At 32.9% G+C, this 24,370-nt stretch overlaps 1 protein-coding gene across 2 annotated transcripts in view; it reads left to right on the forward strand.

Annotated features, from left to right (window-relative positions):
- The window catches only part of PCDH15 (protocadherin related 15), a 775,879-nt gene that overhangs the window by 616,657 nt on the left and 134,852 nt on the right, over window positions 1-24,370 (forward strand). For both annotated transcript variants that reach the window (XM_036026943.1, XM_036026942.1), the window contains exons 23-24: window positions 7,831-7,971; window positions 9,666-9,778. In XM_036026943.1, the coding sequence (XP_035882836.1) occupies window positions 7,831-7,971; window positions 9,666-9,778 (254 nt within the window). The remainder of the gene's footprint in view (window positions 1-7,830; window positions 7,972-9,665; window positions 9,779-24,370) is intronic.

Below are 24,370 nucleotides of genomic sequence, written 5' to 3' on the forward strand. Positions count from 1 at the left end.
CAAACCTAACTTTGCCTCCGGTTTGGGTCAGTGCTTGTATCCTCATCATTTGTGAACTTTACAATATCGATGACTGGGCTCATGAAGTAATTCTGGTGTCATCTATGACATTGTAAAATTTGGAAATAAAGCTTTTATAGAACTGCCACACTAATAAGATTTTTTTTCAATCTCCCCACATGAGTACAAGTGTGAACAAAAGTAGATTTAAAGTTGTTCCTATGGAAAATAATATAATAATCAATAAACAATAGTGAAGTATAAATTCTGTGTTCATGTACTCACAACTATAAACCTACTTTTGCCCAGTTATGCATGTACATATATTATAAAGTTGTTGCAAAACTTTTGTGGGATTTTTTTAAATAGACTTTTTTCAATTTATGTCACTTCATAATGATACATATCTACATTTATCCCCTTGAGTTTAAGACAAAATTTCCAAAATCTTGACATATAAATTAAATTCTAGTTTGTCATTCTAATACTCAAATGATATAACATATTGACTTCCACATATAACATGATCATGGCAGTATCTACAAATAAAAACATTTTAAGGCACATTACATTTTCTTATGTAAGTATCTACATAGAGAGGCATAAGGTCCACTTGACTATAAACCTCAAGTCGTGTGCTCCAGACCTAGCACCTTCATTTAGTACACCGTGCTTCTCCTGCATAGCTTTATCAGAAAGGTTAGATAATTCTGTTTTTCTGTGACCTTTCATCTTTCCCGTCTGACCAAATATGAGGCCCCTAAGTACAGAACCGTATCTTTCTCAGCATGGACTATCATCTCAACAGACAAACATGAATAGCTGTGAATGAGTATTTATGATTGGTGGGTTTTAAATTGAAAACTTGCCAAAAATTTAACCACATTCTGAGTTAAATAAATGTTTAGAGGCCTGCTAAACCATATAGAAAGTATCTATGTAGCTACAATTTCTGCAATTAACAAAAATATTACTCAAAAATCTCAGTCTTGTTCAACAATAGGGTAAGCTACTGTATAACTCAGATTTATGTGAGGGGAAACCCAAAAGACACTGGAATTGATATACAAAAAATTGTGTGTTTATTCTTACATGTTTAAACATGTCATTTTCAAAGTACTCTTCATTTAAGGCCATACACTCATCAGGATATTTTTCCACTGCACAAAACAGTTTTTGAACTTGTCAATTTTGATGGCTTTCAGTGTTTCTGCTGTTTTGTTGTTGTTGTTGTTGTTGTTGTTGTTGTTGTTGTTTCAACACTTCCACATCACCCTAAATGTTTCCCTTCGAGGACTTTTTTTCATCTGAGTAATGAAAAAAAAGTTGCTCAGGGTGAGATTGGGTGAAAAGGGAGAGAGGGGCACAGGGGTCATGCCGTTTTTGGTCAAAAATTACTGAACACTCAGTGCAGTATGGGCAGGTGGGAAAACGTTGAAAGAGTGTTCAAAAGAAAAATTCACTGAAGGTGAATGCAGCCTCTTACAACATCGCCAGCTGGTACCCTGATACAGATGGGTTCCTAGAAGTCTCACCTTGCAGAGGAATCCTGTACTATAAGGGGTTTGCCCTCTGGGAGATAATTCATTTTATTTTTCAGTCTGCCCTCATATATTGTACAGGTAGTTAGTATAAGAACAGGTCATCTATAGCCTATAACTGTAGCTCATATAAGGATTCATTCATTTTTAAAAGTCTAGAGAATTATATCATTATTATAGATGATGGCTTAACATCACGATGCATTAACTGTAATAGGAAGTAACATGGAGTATAAACTGAGAAGTAGGGAAGAGGTAGTGTTTTCCACTAGCCAATCCAGGAAAAAAAAAGGAAAAACTTTCATTATGATAGATGGTTTTATTTCTTCACTATCGTATTCAACAAACTTTTTGAAGGAATACTTATTCTCTTCCAGTCTTCCACTTTGGGGGATCAATTTGTTTGTAGGTTCTATTATATCACCTCTTTTGTGAGACCTCTTCCCCAAAACAAAACTCGTTGACATTGCTTTTACTTCCTTTCTGAGCACAAAAAAACTTGCATATGGCTACTGCAAACAGGAACATGAGTTAAAGATATTTTCAACTATAAGGTACGTAAAACACAGCCATTCCCATTATATCAGTATATGTAATGTCCCCTAGAGTTATGCATCCTGGCAGCTCAGGATACATATATGATAAACACTGTTCATATTATAAATACTCACTTAACTAATATTTATTGCCTTTAGTTAAATAATGGCAAGTCAAAAATTCACTTGCTCATAACAGCTCATAGTCAATGAAAGAGATAGGCTGCAAACCCATAAGCTAATGAACACATAACATTTGGATAAGAATGCACACTATAAAGAAAAGAAAAGAAAGTATGACAAAGAGTGGTGTATAGATGGGTATATACAGAAACATCATTTGAGACCTGAGTATTACAAGGAACAAGCCACGCATGAGTGTTGCAGGCTGAGTGAACAACAAATGGGAAAGTTCTGAGGTTGATGTGAGTGTGCTGTTTTATAAAGCCAATATGGCTGAATTATTGATAATGAAAGTCAAGAAGGAAGATAAGACAAACTCTGTCTACCCCACTTGGCTGTGAATTTGTTCACTTCTGTATTACTCTGAGGACTCAGCAGTGGCCAGTCAGTAAATGTGTTGAATCAATGAATAAATGAAGGAATCCCTATTAATCCTGGTACTATAAAATATATGAGCAAGGTGGGAAGTGTTAGGTAATAAATAACTTATAAAATTTCCAACTGCTAATATTTTGTATAATATTTTAATTTCTTTTTGAAGATATGCCCTATATGAACTAAACATATTATGATTTAGTTCTATAATATTGTTATTTTGACTGTGCTAAGTATGTTTTGTCTAATGACAAACAAAAAGTCCTTTGGGACATGTTCTAAATTGTGGTGAATTTTAACTGTCCAACTGATGATAACTCCAGGATGTCAGCACCCCTTGAATGATTCAGCTTCTAGTAATAGCCTGGCTCTATTTTGAATATTTTGTTTAAGAAAACAGATTTCTCTAGAAAGAGTGCATTACTTATTTGAAAACTCAGGGGAAATATCAAAGGATGCTTTGGTGAATGGAAGTTGACATTGAGAAGGACTGCTGTACCAGCACCTCGTTAGTCTTTCAAAACTGTGGTTATCTGAAAAAACACTTGCTCCAATAAATGAGGTTGGCCAAATATATAAGAAATAGCTGTCAAGGATGTTACAAAAAAGCTATTGTGCTGTGCTTCTCATATGTCCTTTCAAAATTTCCGTAAAATTTTAAAGAAGTAACTCCTTGTACTCACCCTTCAAAAGACTTCAAGAGGCATGATAGGACACTCCATCCTTACTAACCACTGCCTGCTAAAGAGAATCTGCAGGTAATTTCATCACTTCCCTATTAAATTAATGTTTATAACAGTTAATTATTTTCCTTTTTTTTTCTTTGATACTGTCTTTTGACGGTGGCTAGATATATAGGGCAAAATTCAAAATCTGTTTAAGTAGTTTTCTTTCCACGTGCTATTCCATGTATGAGATTTCTACTAACTTCCCTTAAATTATGTTGGATACAAGTTTATTTTATAGTCTCCTTTTGAAATTTTTCATTGCCTAAAATGGCAAAGTACATTTTATCTCGTGAGATTAAGATATCTGTGCTAAACAAGAGACATTGTAATTTAGCCAGTTGAACTAAAGAATAAAATTAATTAGATTTCTTTGGTGGATATCTAAAGTATGTGTTTTCTTTGGTGATAACCTAAAGCAATCAATAAATTACCAATAAAATTACCAATAAAAAGGTAATTTTTAGTATATTTTTTCCATTACCACTTATCCTCCCTGGCTCCACAATCATACTGTTATCTGTGCCTAATGAGTCTTTTTCTTTTTTTGCCTGATCCCTCCATCCCCAAAGTCCTACCCCCAACCCTAGCTGTCATCCTGCTCTCTACCTATGATTCTGTCACTGTTTTGCCTGTTAGTTCAGTTTGTTCATTAGATTCCACTTATGAGCAAAATCATATGCTATTTGTCTTTCTCTAACTGGCTTGCAATCACCAAGATATGGAGGCAGTTCAAGTGTCCATCAGTAGGTGTGTGGATAAAACAACTATGGGACATTTACACAATGAAATACATCTTGGCTGTAAAAAAGAAAAAAAAATTACCCTTTGCTGCAGCATGGATAGACCTGGAGAACATTCTGTTAAGATACTTTATTTTATTCTTTGGATACACAGTTCCCTAACATTCTCTCAAGGTTCCTTCAGTGACTGATATTGTAAAATCTTGAAGTATGTTTTTATTTTAAATATCAGTTGAAGCATCTGGGCACCCCTGACACATGGTATTCACTCACCAAGCCATGAGTTCATTCAAGCACTCCTCAGGTGCCAATGTGTGTCATATGCCATTCAAAGCATTTACATACAGTCTTGTGAACTTTTGTTCCTATGTGGGAGAAAAACAGTGCCTAAGTAAATGCAGAGAATATATAGTATGATTTCATGTAGGTTGCTGAAGAAAAATAAATAAAAGCGATTAGTTAGAGAGTACCTGGGGAATAGGAGCATAAATTTAGTTGGAAAAAGTCTGGGAGAAGAGTCTGGCAGGTACAAGGAAAAGGCCATGAGGTAGGAACAAGGGTGATGTGGTAAAAGAGAAATAAGCAAGATGAAGTTTGATAGGTATACAGAAACCAGGTGTTTTCAGGATCACATAACTGCTGCTAAGGAGTTTGGGTTTAATTTCTGGTGTGATGAAACATAATTGGGAATTTAAATGTTTTTAAAAGATAACTTCAATAGAATAAAAGCAAAACCAAAGATAGTACCAAAATCTATACTTACAGGGGAGGGCAAAAGTAGGTTTATAGTCATGAGCATGTGAAAGACAGAGTTTATTCTTATATTGTCATTTATCAGTTATTATATTATTTATATGTATTATTTGTCATATTATTTTTTATCCTTGTTTATGATTTTTATTTTAGGTAATGATGGCTGGTAATTTAACCTATCTTTTCCCATCCCTGTATACTATGTTTTTATTCTATACATATGTGACACAGTTTATTTCATAAATTAGGCACAGTAAAATATTAACAATGGTGCAACAATAATTAATTAAATGGAACAATTACAAGAATATATCATAACAGTTATGTGAATGTGGTTTCTCTCTCAAAAAATGTTGTATTGAACTCACCCTTCTTCCTGTCATGATGTGAGATGATAAGCCACCTACATGATGAGGTGAAGGGAGGTGAGTGACATAGGTACTGTGATATAGTGTTAGACCATCATGGACCTTCTTACCTTGTGCCAATAGCAAGATTCTCTGCTTAGGGTGATTCTGGATCATGGAGACATCATGCTGTTGATGTTTGCTTGTCAGAAGCAATGATGTTGATGGTTGGGAATCCTTTATAGTTGAAGGAATTTTTTTACCAAAACATTTTTGAAGAACACTATAATCAGAAATCTCTCTCTCTCTCTCTCTCTCTCTCTCTCTCTCTCTCTCTCATTCTTGTCATCAAAGTGTTGCTTCAGAGGTTGCAGTCTTTCAGTGGTCATACATCTGATCTTATTTCAGCATTCCATCTGAAGATTATATTCCATAATTTTTGTAAAATAAGATTACTTGAACACAACCACTGCAATACCATAGCAGTTGATCTGGTAACCTGGATGGTTACTACGTGACTAATAGGTGGTAATAGGTAGGTAGAAATTACAGCATGGATACACTGAACAGAGGGATAGTTCATATCCCAGACAGGATAAAGTAGGACAGTGAGAGATTTCATTACAGTATTCAGAATGGTGTGCAACTTAAAACTTATGAATTGTTTATTTCTGGAATTTTTGAATTAATTTTTTCGAACCATGGTTGACCAGGGTTAACTGAAAGTGTGGATTAGGGGGGATACTGTAGGTTGATGGAGGATACGAGAAGTGATACATATAGGGCTTTCACTGAAGTTTTGGCAGGACTTGATTGAAAATAGAATGTCTACATTGCAATTGTATATACTAATTTTGAGCTTAAAAGATGAGAGTGTAGCCAGAAGTTTAAATTTTAGCTTTATGAACAAATAGAAGGTAGTTAAAGCCATTGAACTAAAATAGATCCTAGAGGTCTGGAGTGGAGATAGAAAAGCTGAAAGTTTCTATGACAGAGACTTGGAACACTCAGAAAGAGTGGGAACAAAGTTTTTGAGGCAGAGCAGCAGATATGAAGAAGAAAAGACGGGGCTGTGAAAAAGGGTAAAAAAGTGTTTAAGGAGGGATTGATCAACTGAGATGTGTAATGTATGAAAGGACTGGGTTTACAGATAATAACTAGGGAATTTTACAAGTCCAGAAGGCTAACATATTTGTCCTGTAGCCCAAATGTGATTGAAGAAACAGCATGATCAAAAAACTCCATTTGAGAAAGGTTATGAAGATCAACAATACAGAGAACAATGTTCTCAAAGCCTTCCTTACACCATGGTACCACTAAATCCAACCAAATAGCCCTGGCTGGTGTGGCTCAGTGAATTGAGTGCCAGCCTGTGAACCAAAAGGTCACTAGTTCGATTCCCCGTCAGGGCACATGCTTGGTTTGTGGGCCAGGTGCCCGGTGATGGGCACATGAGAGGAAACAACCACATGATATTTTTCTCCCTCTCTTTCTCTCTCCCCCCCTCTCTCTCTAAAAATAAATAAATAAAATCTTTATAAATAAATAAAAATAAATTAATAAATAAACAAATCCAGCCAATAAACAGCCTATGGTGTTACTTACTGCCCTTAATTTTTCTGCATCAGAATGCCAAATATGGGTGTTTTACTTCTAAGAGTTTAATGGTGTAATAATGAAATGTCTGTATGAGTTTGAAGTCAAACTCTACCATATACTATCTGTGTGCTTGAGTTGTTTTCTTGACTTCTGGGGCTTTGGGCTGGCCGAAAAGATTTACAGACCTCAAACACAGAAAATATTACAGAACCCACCCCAGTATCATTTATATAATTCAAAGTAAAACCAATCTAAACCCTAAGATAAATGAGGATATTCAACAAATTTCTATTGTTCTCATAACAGTTCTCTCCTTTTCTTTCTTTAAAAATTAATATTTTGTTTGATATTCCAACTTACCTTGGTCTATTCCTGTGACAACTCAACATTATTTAACTCCCTGTAAGCCTCAAGTTCATTAACAAAAAATGGGTGATAGAGTATACAGTTATCATCTTTAGTGTGATTCTTGCACATAATAAACATTCAACAAATGTTAGCCCTTCTTGTTTTACTATTATTACTATTATCATCATTAGTAATGTTCTCTTAGAGGAGTGTGTGAGGACTAATGTATTTATGAAAACACTGAGCACGGTAAATAGCACAGAGCAGATGGTGGCAACATTTCTCTCCTCATTTTCACATCCATTCCTCACTTTACCACAGTCCCGCACACTAGCACGTGCTTCACATCACCGAGTTCAAATGAGGAAAAGAAATAATTTATAAATTGTCTCAGAAGATGAGATGAAATATTAAAAGAAAGTGGAAGAGAAGATAGCTAAGTTAACCATTAATTTATTTTTCACATAATTTTAAACAACAGGTAGTAAAAACACTTTACTAATGCAGATTGTTATCCTAAAGAAATAAAGATTCAACTAAATCTGAAACCTGAAATTATAAAAAGTTGAAATATGATTTTTTATTTCTAAATGGCCATGCATTTTACAGATCAGTTTAACATTATCACTACACTTAGTTTTTATTGTGACTTAAATTAATAATATATAATTTTGTTTTAGGGGTTACCTGCAAGTCGGGTGAGGTATAGAGTAGATGATATCCAGTCTCCTTATCCTGCCAGTATTTTTGATGTAGAAGAAGATTCTGGAAGAGTAATAACTCGCGTCAATCTTAATGAAGAACCTACCACCATTTTTAAGGTCAGTGTAGTGTTTTTCTTACATTGTCTGTTAGATGTTTATAACTTTTGATTGAGAATTTGGTTTAACAGATGGCCACACTTCTTTCTATTTTTTTCTCTTTAATCTTTTAAAATTATGAGCAATACATTTTTACTGGATTGACATTCAGAATATACAATTACATAAAAAGAAAAGAAAACATTTGCTATTTCACACCTTAGAGATAATTAGAATTTACCATTTTACTCTCTATCTTTATGATGTTATTTTATGCAAATACAAGTATACAAATATATATTTTAAATTACAATGATCATATTCATATTGCTTTTTTAACTTAATATAGTCACATGCTAATAAATACTATTGGTATTATTTTAATGTTTGTGTGAACATAATGTTCTATTTTTTAATTTAATACTTTGCTGTTGGATAATTAGGCTGTTTCCATTATTTTGTTATAAAAATATTTATTTTCATGAAAATCATTTTGCAATTATCATTTGCCACTTGCTAATATTTTTCCTCAAGGTCAGTAAATATAGTCAGAATTGTTGGATCAAGCTTATATACTCATGATTGTTATACTTTCAGAAAATTTTAAGTAATACTATGCTACATTATTATCAAGGATAATTCAACTTATTAAATGTTTAAATGTTTCTATTTTCTATGGTTATTTTGAAAAAAAGCTATCACTGTGAATAAAGTCTTTGGCTCCATATTGGCAAATTATGTCCATCAGTTAACCTGGCAAATATCAATGAGTACTATGTCTCACATAATGTTCTCATTCTTTGGAAATAAATATTTTCTTTGTAAGATTGTAACCTAAAGGTAAATCATGATTCTTAGATTGACCCTTGTTTATGGTTCCATGATCTAGGTTGAATAAATTAATCTGTAGCTTTCAAAATTATAGTCCAGAGAAACACAGTTTTGAAAATATTTAACATTTCATAAAAATAAGCATTATAATTTCTCTGATATATTAGAGGTTATCAAAGAAAATGATGTCATAAAATTATTTTAGTAATAAATAATATACAACAATCACATCTTAAGACTAAAACTTTTCTTTAGTTTGCATTGTTGGAACAATTTATGCTGTATGTTATGAACTTGGTTTTTATATGCCATAATTGTTTTTAATTGTTTTTAAGTGAGTGTATTCCAAAGTGTGTTTAAATACAAAGACTTCCAATTTTATCCTCCAGAGTAACTATTTCTGCCCTATAATCTTGCAGACAATTAATTCACTGGAAAAAATTAACTTCCTGCTATAAGCACGCTAGTTAGCTTTTTGCTATTGATGTTACTGAATTTAACACTTTTTCAATAAGTGTTAGTGCTTTGAAGGGCCCATGTTTTCACTGTAGGCACCAGTGGAATCGTGAAAGAAAAGAGTGTATTATTGGAGAAATGTATTATAATATACTTATTTTGCTGGCAGTTTTCTCTATTACAGAGTTAGTAACTGAATTTCTTTCAATCATTTCATCTAACAAATGAAAATAATAACATCTATGTGGCAGGATTTTTGTGAAGATTGAATGATGATATATGTGGCATACGCTAGTACAATCAATGCCTGCCACCTGGTATGCCGTGTTGCCCCTCCTAGAAGTCCAATGATTAAAAATGCATGTAGGAAACTGAGACTGTACTTTGTCATTAATCATCTTTAACATGAATTTTTATTACTCTTTAAGTTGGTGGTCATTGCATTTGACGACGGTGAGCCCGTGATGTCCAGCAGCGCCATTGTGAAAATTCTTGTCTTACATCCTGGAGAGATTCCACGTTTCACACAAGAGGAATATAGGTAGGGATTCCTACAAGGTTTTGTAATTAATAAAGGGTTTTGCTTTGTTTTGGCCTCTAAAAATCAATGTGACATATAAATTTTTCAGTGAATTGGTCTCCCAATTCTAATCTAATCTTTTCTAAATTAACATAAAATTACATTTATCTTGAGTTAGTACAGTTAAAATGACACTTTAGTATAAATATCAGTTTTAATAATGTTTTCATGAATAATAGATCCTTTTCAAATAATTAAATGTTCAAAGTGAACATTGAAAAATATACATTATATTGTTGGGTTTAAAATGAAATTCACTAGTGGCCTCCATGGTAAGAAGTAGACATTCTGTTTCTTATTATTGCCAAAATCACTATATTATCTGATTTTGCCATGTATCCAAAATGATATTTCCCCAAAAATCAGTGAAAAAGAGACATACACAGAGAGAGTATATGTATGTTTATGTGTATAATGTATATTACATTATAGCCATAGTGTTAGTATGTACATGATCTTAGTCAGGTCAGGCTTTTCAGGATGAAGTCATGTCTTAAACAGCAGACATTTATTTTCTCACACGTCTGGACACTGGAAACCTGAGATGGGGGTGCTAGCATGGTCAGGTTCTAGTGAGGACTCTCTTTCAGTCTTACAGATGGCTGCCTGTTCACTTGTCCTCACTTGGAAGAAAGTGAGAGAAAGCACACAGGTACTCTGCTGTCTGTTCTAGTAAGGGCACTGGTCCCAGAATCAGAGCCTCACTCACTCTCATGGCCTGATCTAAACCTAATTACCTTCCAAAGACCTGATCTCTATTGCTTTGTTTTTGTTTCCAGGTTAAAACATTAATGTACTTTTATTAGTATGTTAGAACCCACAGGACATAGTTTTCTCATAAACATTTGAAAGTGAACCACTATATACTGTATATTTACTACTTATATATTCTGGATAGAGCATTAAAAAGCAGCCAGTCATTGCATTCCAGAGGTTTTCAGCTATGGGTAGAAACAAAGAACTATATGAAAAATACAATACACTGTGAAAACACAATAATAGAAGCTCACAGTACTGAGGAAACATGTTGGAGAAACACTTAACTGTGTCTGAACATGATCAACATAGATTGAGCTGTATCTAGATGGAAGTAGAGATTAGCCACTCGACAAAAATGTGGGAAAATGTTACATGCCAAAGACTCAGTATATACAGGAGTATACTTACAAATGAGGCATACGGGAGGTATACTGAATTCCAGAATATTTTAGTAATTAGTCTATCTAGAGACCAGTTGGAAGCTACACAATGATACTAATTGGAGCTCAGGAAAAATGAAAATGTCACATAAGTGAACACTTTATCATATTTTGGAATTTCAATTTTATTGCTCTAATAATTTCTATGAACTACCTATGAATTATAAGCTAGAGCAGGGGCCAAGGTACTGAAGGAGAAGGTAGGTTAGGCATCTAGAAACATTTACCACACTCAACCAAGTAGTTTTCTCCTTTTGTACAAAGCTGTCCTTACAATATTCAAATACTAAATTACATAATATAAATACTAGAAAATTCTGCATAACACATATGTAAACCATTGACATGAAGCCATACTTAATATGAATTCATTATCACTCTGTTTTAAAGGCCATTTTCTTCATTATGTCTATTAATACCAATTCCCTTTTATTGCTGTTGACATGGTAACCTCCAATTTTTTTGATAACTAACATTCAGTTTTCTGCTATTGAAGGAATTACCTAAATATGGTCATTTTGGTTTTCTCAAGAACCCAGATGAATGTGAACTCATTTTTCTTTCTCCTTGACTTATCTAATAGATGCTCACAGAAAATGTAGTTATTTTTTAAGGTGGGTCAAAAAATCCCTCACAGTTTCAGCACAATAAAATTCCCACCTTTGTTCTCTAAAACTTCTCACCCCAAGTCCACTTATTCTTTGGAAGCCCCAAGACAAGAAAAAAGTGGTATGGTGAATAACATTTTCCCTTACATAAACTTAATAAATCATGTCTCTTCTCTCCAGGCTTTTATTTGGAGCTCACTTCCTTATTAATAGAAGTGTGCCTTGCTTGTTAACTTTTCTAGCTAAAACACTGTGGCATTATGGCCAAGGTCAGTGAACTCATCAGGGCATTGTTCATTTAGCTTTCTTTTTTAAATTGTAATTATTTAATGCCACCTTTTAAAAATATTTTTTTCAATGAATAATTTACTATTTCTTACCTTCTCTGCATAGAACTGCTAACTGCAAATGGATGCTGTTAATTAAGTTGTTAACTTAGAGAAGAAACACCTAGCCAATTGGTGCTAAAATTAAGAACAATCATGTGAGCCCATGTGAAAGAATTTTTGACCTTCCAGAAGAACATTTCTAATAAATGCAAATAGTGCCCTGACTGTCCCAGATCTTTTGTTATTCTGATACATAAAGGCAATTTGGTAATCTTCTTGTATCCTGCAGTTTATGAAGAGAATCCTACATAAGAAGCAAAGTCATTAGTATAATAGATTCAGTAGTACTTTGGTACTTAAAAGGACTGTTTTGTTTTCCATCAGATACCCCAAAATATGGATAATAGAAAGTCATATTAAATATTGGCAGGGTGTATTAGTTTTTTTAATATGTGGAAATAATTGAATTTAAGTATTTATATAGGCTTAAATTTAATCTAAACTATGAAATGAACTATTACAAAAAAATAAAATCCTAAGGCTAATAATGATTATTTTTCTTTATCCATCATATTTTTATCATTTATAAATTATGGAGTTTTTTTAAGATTTTTAGATTGTACAGAGTAGAAGGTTTTCTGGAAACCTCCTAAATTTTTTCTGCTTACTCCTGGCCATACACTAGACTGCATTCTAACCTCACCTACTATACAGAGCCACATGACTGAGGGCCAATACAATGCGAACAATGTGGTCTACACAATTTATTGACCTGACTTAACTTTGTCCCCTGTTAGATGGAAAAGTTAAAAAAAAAATAACCAGGAAACCTTGGGAACCATATGTTGACAATAGTAGATATAGAATATAGGAGGAGCTTAGGCCTCTGAATTACAGTTTGGAGGAGAGCTACCTCACTTAGGAATGCCCTCAATGAATTGTTACATAAGCAAAAAACATAGGGACTTATCCATAATGTTGCCTCATACCACAGTTGGTCAATGTTTATTAGTATGAAATAACTAATCATATAATGTATTAATCATATTAGAAACTTTTTTCATTTATAGTGCAATATTTCCCAGTTTGTCATTTTAAAATTATATTCATGGTAAAACAGTTTTATTTTTGTATAGTATTTTCTTTTTATATGTTCAGTTACTAGCTTTGGCAAAATATCTATACCATTTCAGATGGCTGTGATGACCCACTTGGTGCCCTTTCTAAACGGGGGAAAAAAAGAGAGAAAGAGAAAGAAAAGAATATAAAATGGCTGCTGGAAATTTCATATGTCTTCTTCCCTTTCTTATTATTTTCTGATACATTTATTGCTTCAGCTAGATGCACATAACTTCCTAAGATGCCAGTGTAATCAATGCCTGCTTATCAGGATGCTCCCCTGTGTTGGAACTGAAGGATGGCAGAATATGTCAACCCTAATTGTGTCACTTTGACATAAGGATTATTTTAAGCTAAAAGCACTTTAAAAAGCACAGATGCAAGAAAGGCCTTCTAATCTCTTGTTCTTCCTTTCTAATCCCATGTGAAAGATGCCCTTCCTATACTAGGAGAAAAAATATTATTATAAAATATTATTATTGGGCAGTCAAAGTCAAGGGAATTCTATACAAACAGACCTTGTTAAAAATAATTCTTACCTCTCTTTAGCCTCCCTACACACAGTTTAGTTACTTTTCCACAACTGCCTCTCATTGTTCATCTTAATATGAAAGCATGTAAGTTCTGTCATTTCCTTGTGTCTTTATTTCATTATGAGGGCTCCCATGTCATGTAAAATCGATATAAATATGTGTCAGTTTAATACTTAGGTCTAGCCAAAAAATCCTAACAGGATAGAGGTAAAATTTTACCTCCCCTACAGAATTGCTCCCAGTGGAAAACTTTTGCTTTATGTGATCAAATGTGGTGGGACACAACATCATAGTGCAAGATTTCTGTTCTTTGTACAGTTTGGGGAGGAGGATGCTCCTGGGTCACAAATGGAAAGCAGTAATCTGAGATAAGTAGCATTGTGAGGTGAGGTTTGGTTTTTACATCTCGGGAACATCTTCACTTCAATGTTGAGTTTTTTTAATGCCTTGGGGAAAAACTAGTTTTCAACAAATGGCTAGTAGTTCAAAAGAGGTTTTAAATATAAAATATATATTTATTTTAGAATTTTGAACTGAATTCTTAACCTGACCTTCTCCCTGAACCTGATTATCTTGTTTTTGGAAGGCTAGTCATTAGACCTTTAAATCTTAGAATAAAGTAGTTAGGGTAGGTTAGGCTGCTGTAAAACAAAACCTAAAATTTAATGGTTCAGAGAAACAAAAGAAACACATATTTATGGCTCACATAACAGTCTCAAATGAGTATTACATTCAGTGAGGTTGGTGATAGCTCTTCTGCACACATTCTTCCATACTGTCATTAAGGGACCCAGGAAAATGCAGGGTCTTTCATCTTTAACATGTTTCAAAATAACTTCAATCATTGCCATTTCAGTCCATGGGAAGGAAAAAAAAGAAGCAGGAGTCCACATCCAGAGATTTTCTAAACCAAGTATGATGGAAGTTGCAAATTTAATATCAACTCATATTTTATCCTGAAAATCCAGGCAAATGTGAACACTAGGCTCTGAAATGGCAGAGGAGTTCTTGGCTGTACAGCTCTCTCCAGGTTCCACCTCTATTGCAGAGGAAAAAGAGAAAATGATGTTTGTAGAAAAGCAGCATTAAGTGTGTAATATTAGACATGATAGATTTCAAATTGCTGCAGTCATTCTAAATGAGTTAATGTCTCTCAAAATATACAATATCAGGTACATGAACTAATGATGTAATAGTACACAAATATTTTTGCTTTTAAATATGCATTGGAGAAATAAAATGCATTTTTCTTAAAATAATAGGAGAATGGATACTTCCTCTGAATTTGAAGTGAATCTCAAATGTACGTTTTGGGATGTTTTAAATTATTTTGAGTGATTTCAACATATCAAATATTAATATCGCATATTCCAAACTAAGGCTTTTCTGGACTCCAAGCTAAAGTTTGGCTATTTAATTACAATTAATTACTTTCTCCATTTTCCATAGAAGCCTATTATCTTCATCACAAAGGAAAAGGAAAGTGAAAGTAAAACATAATTGTAGAATGTAAATGGTAGTTACAAGCTATAAACTATCCCATTATAAGTTTAGTGGAAACCATCAAAAAGATTTTAGAAGTGATGTTTACTATTTGGCAAAACATTTTCCAGTGTACCAGTCCATTATTCTTTTTGTAAAATGAAAAAATTTAAATGTTGAGCTACTGATAATTACCTGGTTGTTGGACCAGTAGCAACCAACAAACAAGAGACTTATAATAAATACTTTAATCTTTATTCAAGGAAAAATGTATTTGATCACCAAATGAGATAATTTGGTTGGCTGACCAGTGTAAAAGTAACAAAACAAAAGAAAACCAAACCCTTATTTCACATGCTTACTTGTTATATCTGTTCTCTTTTCATGTTTAAAAACATCCTTACTTTCTGCTAATGTTATATGAAAAATATATAATGTAGTTAGTAAAATTATTCAAGGATTTTTCAAAGACCACCCTATATTAAGTAAAATAATTTAGCTTGTCAAGACTAGAAATTTCTCACATTATTTTTCTTGTTTATAATTTATAATGGGATATTTTGTACATGTTGGAAAAATATTTGATTTTTTCTTTCCATGAGCTGTTTCCTGATGGCTGGCTTCAAGCAATTTTTCAGAGTAGGAGGGTAGTCATCATGGGAGGGCAGTTCGCCCTCTACTGATTTACTTTCATAATGGCCAGATTTAGAGTAATTCTTCAGATAAGTCTACACGGATTCTCTTTGGTCTCTGTAGCAGTTGTAATTGTTGAAATAGACTCATTTTGTTAATTTCATGATCTCTTCAAACCAATTCTTAGAGTAATTTAGTTTTGGTAAATGGCGAATCAAGACATCATGTATTTGTTATTAGATGAACACCCACATTTGCCAGGTGATATTGAGCTCTTCTTAAAACTTTTGAAAAGCATGGCTTTTCAGACTCTATAATATTTATTTGTATAATTTTAAACAACAAACATATTATTTAGAAACATATACTCGACCCAGAATTTCAAAATTATAAACAAATTTTTATTTTAATGCATTATTCCTATTTTATTTGGTTCTTCCATTTTCTCTCTTTGACAGACAAGGAAATATCAGTAATTTTAGTGTCTTAGAGTATATGCACAGATCATCATTTATTTATTTTTACTCTTCTCCCTTTTCCTGAAACAATCTTCTTAAAGATTTAATGGTATTCCCTTATGCTTTATTATTGAAACACCTCTTCCCTTCAAAAAAATCACCCACAGGTAACTTTATTTTGTTACAATGAATTAAGCTCAAGTATTAGCCCCTTCCTCCTATAAATAATAATAAATTTTGAGATATCACTCAGGCAATTGAAAAAAACTTTATATCTATATGTAATCTCATATCTTAATATACACTATTTTTCCTAATTTGACTTTTGTTAGAAGCAGAGAAAAAGTTATTGTTCTCAAAGTCATATCATATAATAGATGATACTATTCTCAGTTATATCATATAATGGATGAAATAAACCAGAGATCATTTAGTCAGCATAATAATTTAATACCTGATTCCTGTAATATCCTTGCCACAAAGTTGACTAGGCTCTTTTTAAGAACTTACAGTTGTGAGAAATGTGTTCCTTAATCTTTGGATAGCTGTAAATGTTGGAGAGTTCTGAGGCTGAGATAATTATTTTTTAAAAGATTTTATTTATTTTTAGACAGAGGGGAAAGGAGGGAGAAGGAGAGAGGGAAACATCAATGTGTGGTTACCTCTCATGTGTCCCCTACTGGGGACCTGGCCTGAAATCCAGGCTTGTGCCCTGACTAGGAATCAAACTGGTGTCCCTTTGGTTCACAGGCTGGCACTCAATTCACTGAGCTTCACCAGCCAGGGCTCATGCTGAGATTATTACTAAATTTATTCTTTTCAATTATTTTATGTGAATTTTTCTCAGTTCTCTTCAATTTTAGCGTTCACTACCTCTTTTAAGTAGTATGGCTGTGTAGGGAAGAAAAAATAAATTTCTCTGAGTTTTTAATTGAGATACCTATAATAACAAACAGATTTAACAAGAGAAAAACAAGCACAATTTTTATTTTCACGTACACCAGGACAATATGAGTAACTCACACAGATGGCTTTAGAATTCAGAATTAAATCACATCTTAATGGGGAAAGAGTTCAGAGGATGTAAGTCTCCGAAGGAGAGTTAATAATTTTCAGGAAGGATGAATGGGTTCTTAGAAGAATTGATGGGAGGCATACTAGTTTGAGACAAAGTGTGTCTGGGTGTGGGGTCCACTTCTGTCTTCTTTCTGGTGATGAAAACCAATCTTTTCCAGTTGATGGAAACTCCCAGGAAGAGGATCTATGAAAGCTGGCTTGCTTTTGCAGGATTTATCTTTAGGTAGGGAAGGGGAGCTCAGAGGAAACCTCTCCCTAAATTTGCTGCTTTTAAAATACTTACAGCTCAAAATAATCAATATGCCAAAGTGGCATGTTTAGGGGTAGCATGTACTAAACTGCAGTCATAGTTTGGGATGGCATATTCTGCTATGCTTCAGTTGAAACTGAGCTAAACTCTTTGGTTAAGAGGGATGTGACAAATAATATTTTCCTATTAACCATTAGAGGGTGTCCTGACAAGTTTTGGTCTCACTGGGAAAGAGAACTTGCAGGGTATGCCATTCATTGATGTGGAACAAAAGAGTGATGATAACCATGTAGTTACCAAACTAAAGGAACTGTTAATTCAGTTTCTCATATTAGTTTAAAATATCCTAGAACATATGGCAAACTCTTCTACATTGTTGTAATATTTAAATAATGGCTCACTATAATTCTCAAGATTTTCTTTTTCTTTTGTCTCCATACCAATTAATATATATTAAATCTATTTAGTGTATTCATCTTCATTTTAATATAATATACTACTTATTCTAATATATAATTATATTGATATTTAAAATTAATGTATATTTATTTTCCCTAGAACTCTTTCTATAATTATTTAGGAATATTTTTTATTTAATTTAGGTATTTCAAAATACTAAAACTTCTTTTTAAATTTGACCCCATTAATGTCTTTGTGTTAGTTCAGTTTTGCCCTAACAGACATCAAGATGAGATTTAACAAGCAAATATTTTATCAAGTGAAATACCGGTGTGAGAGAAATGAGGGATAGCAGTGTGAGGCTAGGAGACCTGTCAAACCACATGCATTCTGACACCAAGTGAAAATGAGGGAGAGACATTTATATAGGAACATTCCAGTGTACTGTGTTTTTAAATGACTACTGTGTCATTTAGTAAGGTTCTACATGATAATCAGGGAATCCTCATTCCACCGCGAGATATCAGAGAAGTCCCATGCCTCCTAGGAAGGACCTGCCCTAGCATCTCTGCTCTTCCCAGTTATTATCTGTAAGCAGCCCCTAGGTAGCATGACCTTTATATAAACACAACAATAGACTTCAGAGAAACTGGGACGTTGGTCGAAGTGCTTCCTGCGGTGGAAGGTTGTAAGGCACACTTGCATTGCCACCACATGTCCATGTCTGATAAAGGATTTCCTGCCAATTACCTACATGCATCTTTTGGAAAATAATTATACTGTCATAGTCAGAAAATTTAATATATATATATATATATATATATATTCCATTTAATCTAGACAGAAATATCAAACTTCAAATAGTAATTCAAACACATAATTTTACTTTAGAATAAACTTTTTTTTCAAGATTTTATTTATTTATTTTTAGAGAGGAGGGAAGGGAGGGACAAAAAGAGGGAGAGAAACACCAGTGCATGGTTGCTTCTCAAGTATCCCCCGCTGGGGACCTGGCTCACAACCCAGTCATGTGCCCTAGACTGGTAATCGAACCAGCAATCATTTGTTCACAGGCCAGCACTCAATCTACTGAACCACAACAGCCAGGGCAGAATAAAGTAACTCTTACAGGTTGAGTTACCATTTGGAAGAGTGATATTTGCTTTTCATCTCAGGATGAGGGACAAAGGCTTATACACACTGAGATTCACTCATCATCAGTATCAGAGGTAAATATCATGGAAGGTCAATACATCTAGAATAGATCATACAGTCTAAATGTAAATATTGATTTTGGAAGGCAGCTATGCTCACCACTATACCACCAATGCCACACTAAATGTAAACATTGATTTTGAATGGTAAATGCAGTATCTTATACAATTTATCAAAACATTTCTTAAGGACAATTGTTTACAATTTTTCCAAACAAATGTGCTAGCAATATAAACATATCTTTGGTATCTATTTAAAATGGAAGTATATCAATATTCATTATTTAATGTTGCATTATTTAATGCTGCATTTATAGTCATTGTTTAAGGATTCATGTATGTTAAATGAAATTAAATAAAAACAGAAATTCAAAATTTATATCAGTATATATAGAAAAGAGAAGGATCAAATGTCCCTAAGATATATTATGAACCTCTTGAACAAGCTGGTATTTTGCTATTAGAAAAAAATATTGTGAATCTTTTTTAATTTTGAATATTACTCAAATTTAATATATAAGTATTTTGAAATTTAAAAGAATTTAAATTTCCTCCATCCCATGCATGGAGGAAAATTTCAGCAGTTTCCTAATTAAAGTAGAAAACAAAAATTGACATTTTTGCAATTGATGCCAGTCTTACAAATGACAATACAAATTTTTATACAATTTATATTAAAAATATGTTTTTCCCTGGCTGGCATAGCTCAGTGGACTGAGCGTGGGCTGCGAACCAGTGTCCCAGGTTCAATTCCCAGTCAGGGTACATGCCTGGGTTGCAGGCCATGACCCCCAGCAACCACACATTGATGTTTCTCTCTCTCTCTCTCTCCCCGCCTCCCTTCCCTCTCCAAAAATAAATAAATAATATTTTAAAAATATGTTTTTCAAGTGGCTTTATAATAAAAAATAAAAGTAGGCTTGATTTTAGAAAGAACTATAAAGGATTAACTGTTCATTTCCTGATATGCCAAAACAGAAAAAGCATAACTTAAAATCCAGAAATATATTTTCATATATTATGAAAAAATGAAACAATTTTATAACAGCGGCCAAAAAAGTGATGAACAAGAAGTTCCAGTTCACATCTCATCATTTAAGAGAATTAAAATCACCCTACATTGAGGAACGCTGTCATCATTTTTTACATAAGCTGCATAAGTTTGGACTTGAGGATTTTGAGAAAAGACGTATTGGTCTTGATTTTAAAGAAAAAAAAACAGCTATATGTAATCTACTACTATAATACAAAATAACCCACATGCAGAGGGGATCACTTGTTTACTAAGGTTGTTTTCTATTTTAATTTGAATTTATTGTCCAATGCGAGGGATGAATTTACCTGAAATTAACCTTTCCTGATGTTTCATGGCACTATTCAAATTTTGCCTTAAAGATAGCTTTTACCCCTTTAACAATTGAAAGAGTGACATTTTACAAAAGATCTTCCTGGGTCTGACTCCATGGACCTAGTAAATAAGAATCATTAAGCACGATTCAAAAAATCTGAAAATTTTAATGTTATTCAGCTAATTCTATGGTTTTAAAGATTGAAAGCCAATGACTGAGGTAGATAAGTAAACTCTATCGATGCAAACAATAATGAAACAAAATGCACACCCTGGATTGTACATTTAGCTTCCAAATAGTGTTGTGGACTTGAGAAGGTGTTTTAAGATTCAGGACTTCAGTTTTCTTGTCCTGAAGATGAGGGCCCTTCAGGAATCTCATAACAAGAGTAAAACAAAGTATGCTTGTAATAGCAAAGCACAGTGTGCTCCTAACAATAGTAAGCACTCTTTGGGAAATGGATCAAACAAACAAACACAAGCAGTGCCTAACCATTTGGTCCTATATTAATTTAAAGTTCTTATTGACAATCCATACAAAGATTCCTGGGTGATTTGGTGTCTTCCTCTTGATCCATGTCTTTTTTTAAACTGTTTTTCTTGGTTAAATATATAAAATTGGATGACTCTGATGAAATGGCTTCAAAGTTATAGATAATAGAAGTTCCAGTGATTGTCCTTTTCCTTCTCATTTTCATTAAATTCCCTCATAGTAGATATAAAAACAGTTTCTTAATTGGTACTGATTTGCAAATATATTGAAGTCAAACATGCCAAAATAAATTATATTTGTTTCTCAGTAGAAAGAAAGCAATAGAGGTAGCTTGAATCCCAATGTAATTTTATAGTGTCTATTTACAAACACTTTTATATACTAAACTGCATGGCATTTAAAATAATTAGGAGTTTTATGTGACACATGTAACATTTACTTTTATTGTTACTTCTTGAACCCAGTAATAAAAGTAGATTTTAAATTGAAAAATAATTGTTTCATTTATATTTATACTGTAAAATATAGGTCTACCATTTGGAAACTAAAATTTTGTTATTTTAGAATAGTCATTATTCAAATGGAAAAGATGTTAAAAAGGATTTAATTGAGAGAGATTTATTGTAGTTTACATTTTCAAAAAAAGAATCAATTTGAAATGTTAAAGAGATATCTGTGAATTAGCTTATACATCCATAGGAAAATGTATTCTAAATATTTTGCATATAAAGTCTGTAGCAGTTAAATTTACTGGTTCACATTTTACCTGCAAAGATGTATATCTAGACAAGAAATTTGAGGTTAATTTGATCAAGTTTCTTCTTACTAAAATATATTTGTTTGTGGTATATCTTTACAGTGTTATATGCTAAGTAATAAAAAATACAAAACCCAAAATGACGTGGAGGCAGTTTAAATATATATTGCTAAGAACCCAGTCTAAAAAGACTACAGTGTATTATTTAAACTATATTATGTTGTAGAAAAGGCAAAAGTATGTGATCAGTAAAAATATCAATGGTGGCAAGTTCAGGGGGAGGAAAGGATGAATAGGTGAAGAACAGGAGGTAGTTTTCATCACTGAAACTATTGTGTGTGATACTCTAATGGTGAATATATGACACTATGCATGTGTTCAAAGCCATAGTCATATACTGCACAAAGAATGACACTTGATGAAAACTGTGGACTTTAGTTAATAATGTAGTGATATTGGTTCTTCCTTTGGAACAAATGGACTACACTAATGCAAAATATTAATTATAGGTGAAATGCGGTGGAGGGTTGCCTATGGAACTCTATATTTTCTGCTTAACTTCTCTGAAAACCTAAAACTACTTTAAACAAAGTTTATTAGTTTTTAAAAATGCAACCATTTTACATTAAAAAACAGGAGAAGTGAGGGTAATGCAAATATAGTAAAATAATACACAATTAAAATTTATATTTGATATCTATTAAAACAGGCTTTTTTCAATTGAATTATTATTTAGTCTCTGTTTAAATATAAGTTTAGTCAATTTAAAATTTCAGTTAAAATCTGTGGGTTTTGTTTAAAATGACCAATAAAACCCAAAATGTTGTGAGTGAGGGAATTACAGGAGCTGTTGATGTGATCAGGAATATGCCAGGAACCTGGGTGCCAAATCAACACAGGTCAACCCTCTGGTGAAGGTCCCTCCTGAAGGTGTTTTTAAAACAACTGATGTGGCCTTCAATGGATGATTGGATAAAGAAGATGTGGTATACATATACAATGGAATACTACTGAACCATAAGAAAAGAGGAAATACTGCCATTTGAGATGACATGGATGGGCCTTGAAGATATCATGCTAAGAGAAATAAGACATAAAAAGTTAAGGACATTATGATTTCACTAGTATGAGAGATAAAAACTAAAAGCAACAAATGAACAAGACAAACAAAAACTCATACATACAGACAACAGTATGGTGATTACATAAGAGCAAGGGAGTGGGAGGTGGTGAATGATAAAGGGGGTCAAGTATGTGGTGACAGAAGGAAATCTGTCTTTGGGTGGTAAACACACAATACAATATCAGATGATGTATTAAATACTGTACACTTGAAACCTATGTGATTTTATTAACCAATGCAACCCCAATGCATTTAATTATTAAAATTTAATTTAATTTAATTTTAAAAATCTGTCTCTCCAGTGTTCAAACTCCATGTCTGTTGAAGGTATGTTCATTTCCTTTAGCATACTCTTAGCAGTCTTTTTCTGAACAATGGGGTTTCAGTTAATCTCTTGATTCTTAAACTTCATCTCGTTCCACTATTGAGTCTTGTCTGTTTTAAATGCCTCTTTTATTGTGAAAATGCTTTTCATCAGTTATATCAGCAGTAAATATAGTTTTAAAAGTAGAATGCTTGAATTACAGACACTCAACAACTATTTGTTTTGAATTAGGTGTTACAAAGTTAACTGGAGAAGAGTTAATAATGCTATGTTTGTTTATTATAAAATAGAAGAATTGCAACTTTATGAATTAATAACAGGAGGAAGCTTTGTTTTTAAAAAATCTCCATGAGGAATTCTTTGTTTGGCCATAATTCTTGGCTTCTGAAATTAATCAATAGGTTTTTATTGTACTCAACAAAAAGAAAAGGGGGAATAATAAATCACACTATATCAGACTCAGAATGACAGAACCGGAAGCTACTTTTCAGAGAGTTTACTCTAAAAATCATGAACTGTCAGCTCATAGATCAAGTCCATAGATCAAACAAACCAAGTCAGATGATATTTTAACAAATAAATTTTCATTGGTTGCCAAAACGTTAAAACTTATAGAATGCACATAACATTTAGAATTTACTTTTCCACTTTAAAATCCCATTGGATTTGCACCCTTGTACTACTTATCCTTATTAGGTAGAGCATACGGTGTGACAAATTCTTTACTTTGACCCCCTTCCCTATTAATTTATACACAGCTCTCTTGATTCAATTTTGTTATCTTTCTATCCCATCATCTGATTTTATGCTCTTGATTTATACCAACTGCTTCATTTTGTACTTAAGTTATATGTGACTCCAAAGCGAATACGTACTTTGCTCCAATAATTCCCTGGTACCTTCCAGGGCATAAAAAAATAAAATATGTCCTGTTTGGCAGCAAATAGACAAGAACTGAAATTTTGTAATCTAATGCTCATTATCATAGAGGTTTATTTAATTCTAGCCTGAAAAAAAAAATTGCATTTTTATGGTATGTGTTGATTCTGGTAGAAGAAAGTGTGTTGGAACAATTAAGACAAGGGTTAATGAGATATTTTGTCTAGAAGCAAATACATTTTAAACATTTATTAACAAATAGAATTTTAAATGCTCTTACTGATATGCATTGCATTTAAATTCTTTCTTAAATTATGCCAGTTAATT

Source organism: Phyllostomus discolor, chromosome 5 (genome assembly GCF_004126475.2).
Source record: "Phyllostomus discolor isolate MPI-MPIP mPhyDis1 chromosome 5, mPhyDis1.pri.v3, whole genome shotgun sequence".
In the NCBI taxonomy this organism is placed as follows: domain Eukaryota; kingdom Metazoa; phylum Chordata; class Mammalia; order Chiroptera; family Phyllostomidae; genus Phyllostomus; species Phyllostomus discolor.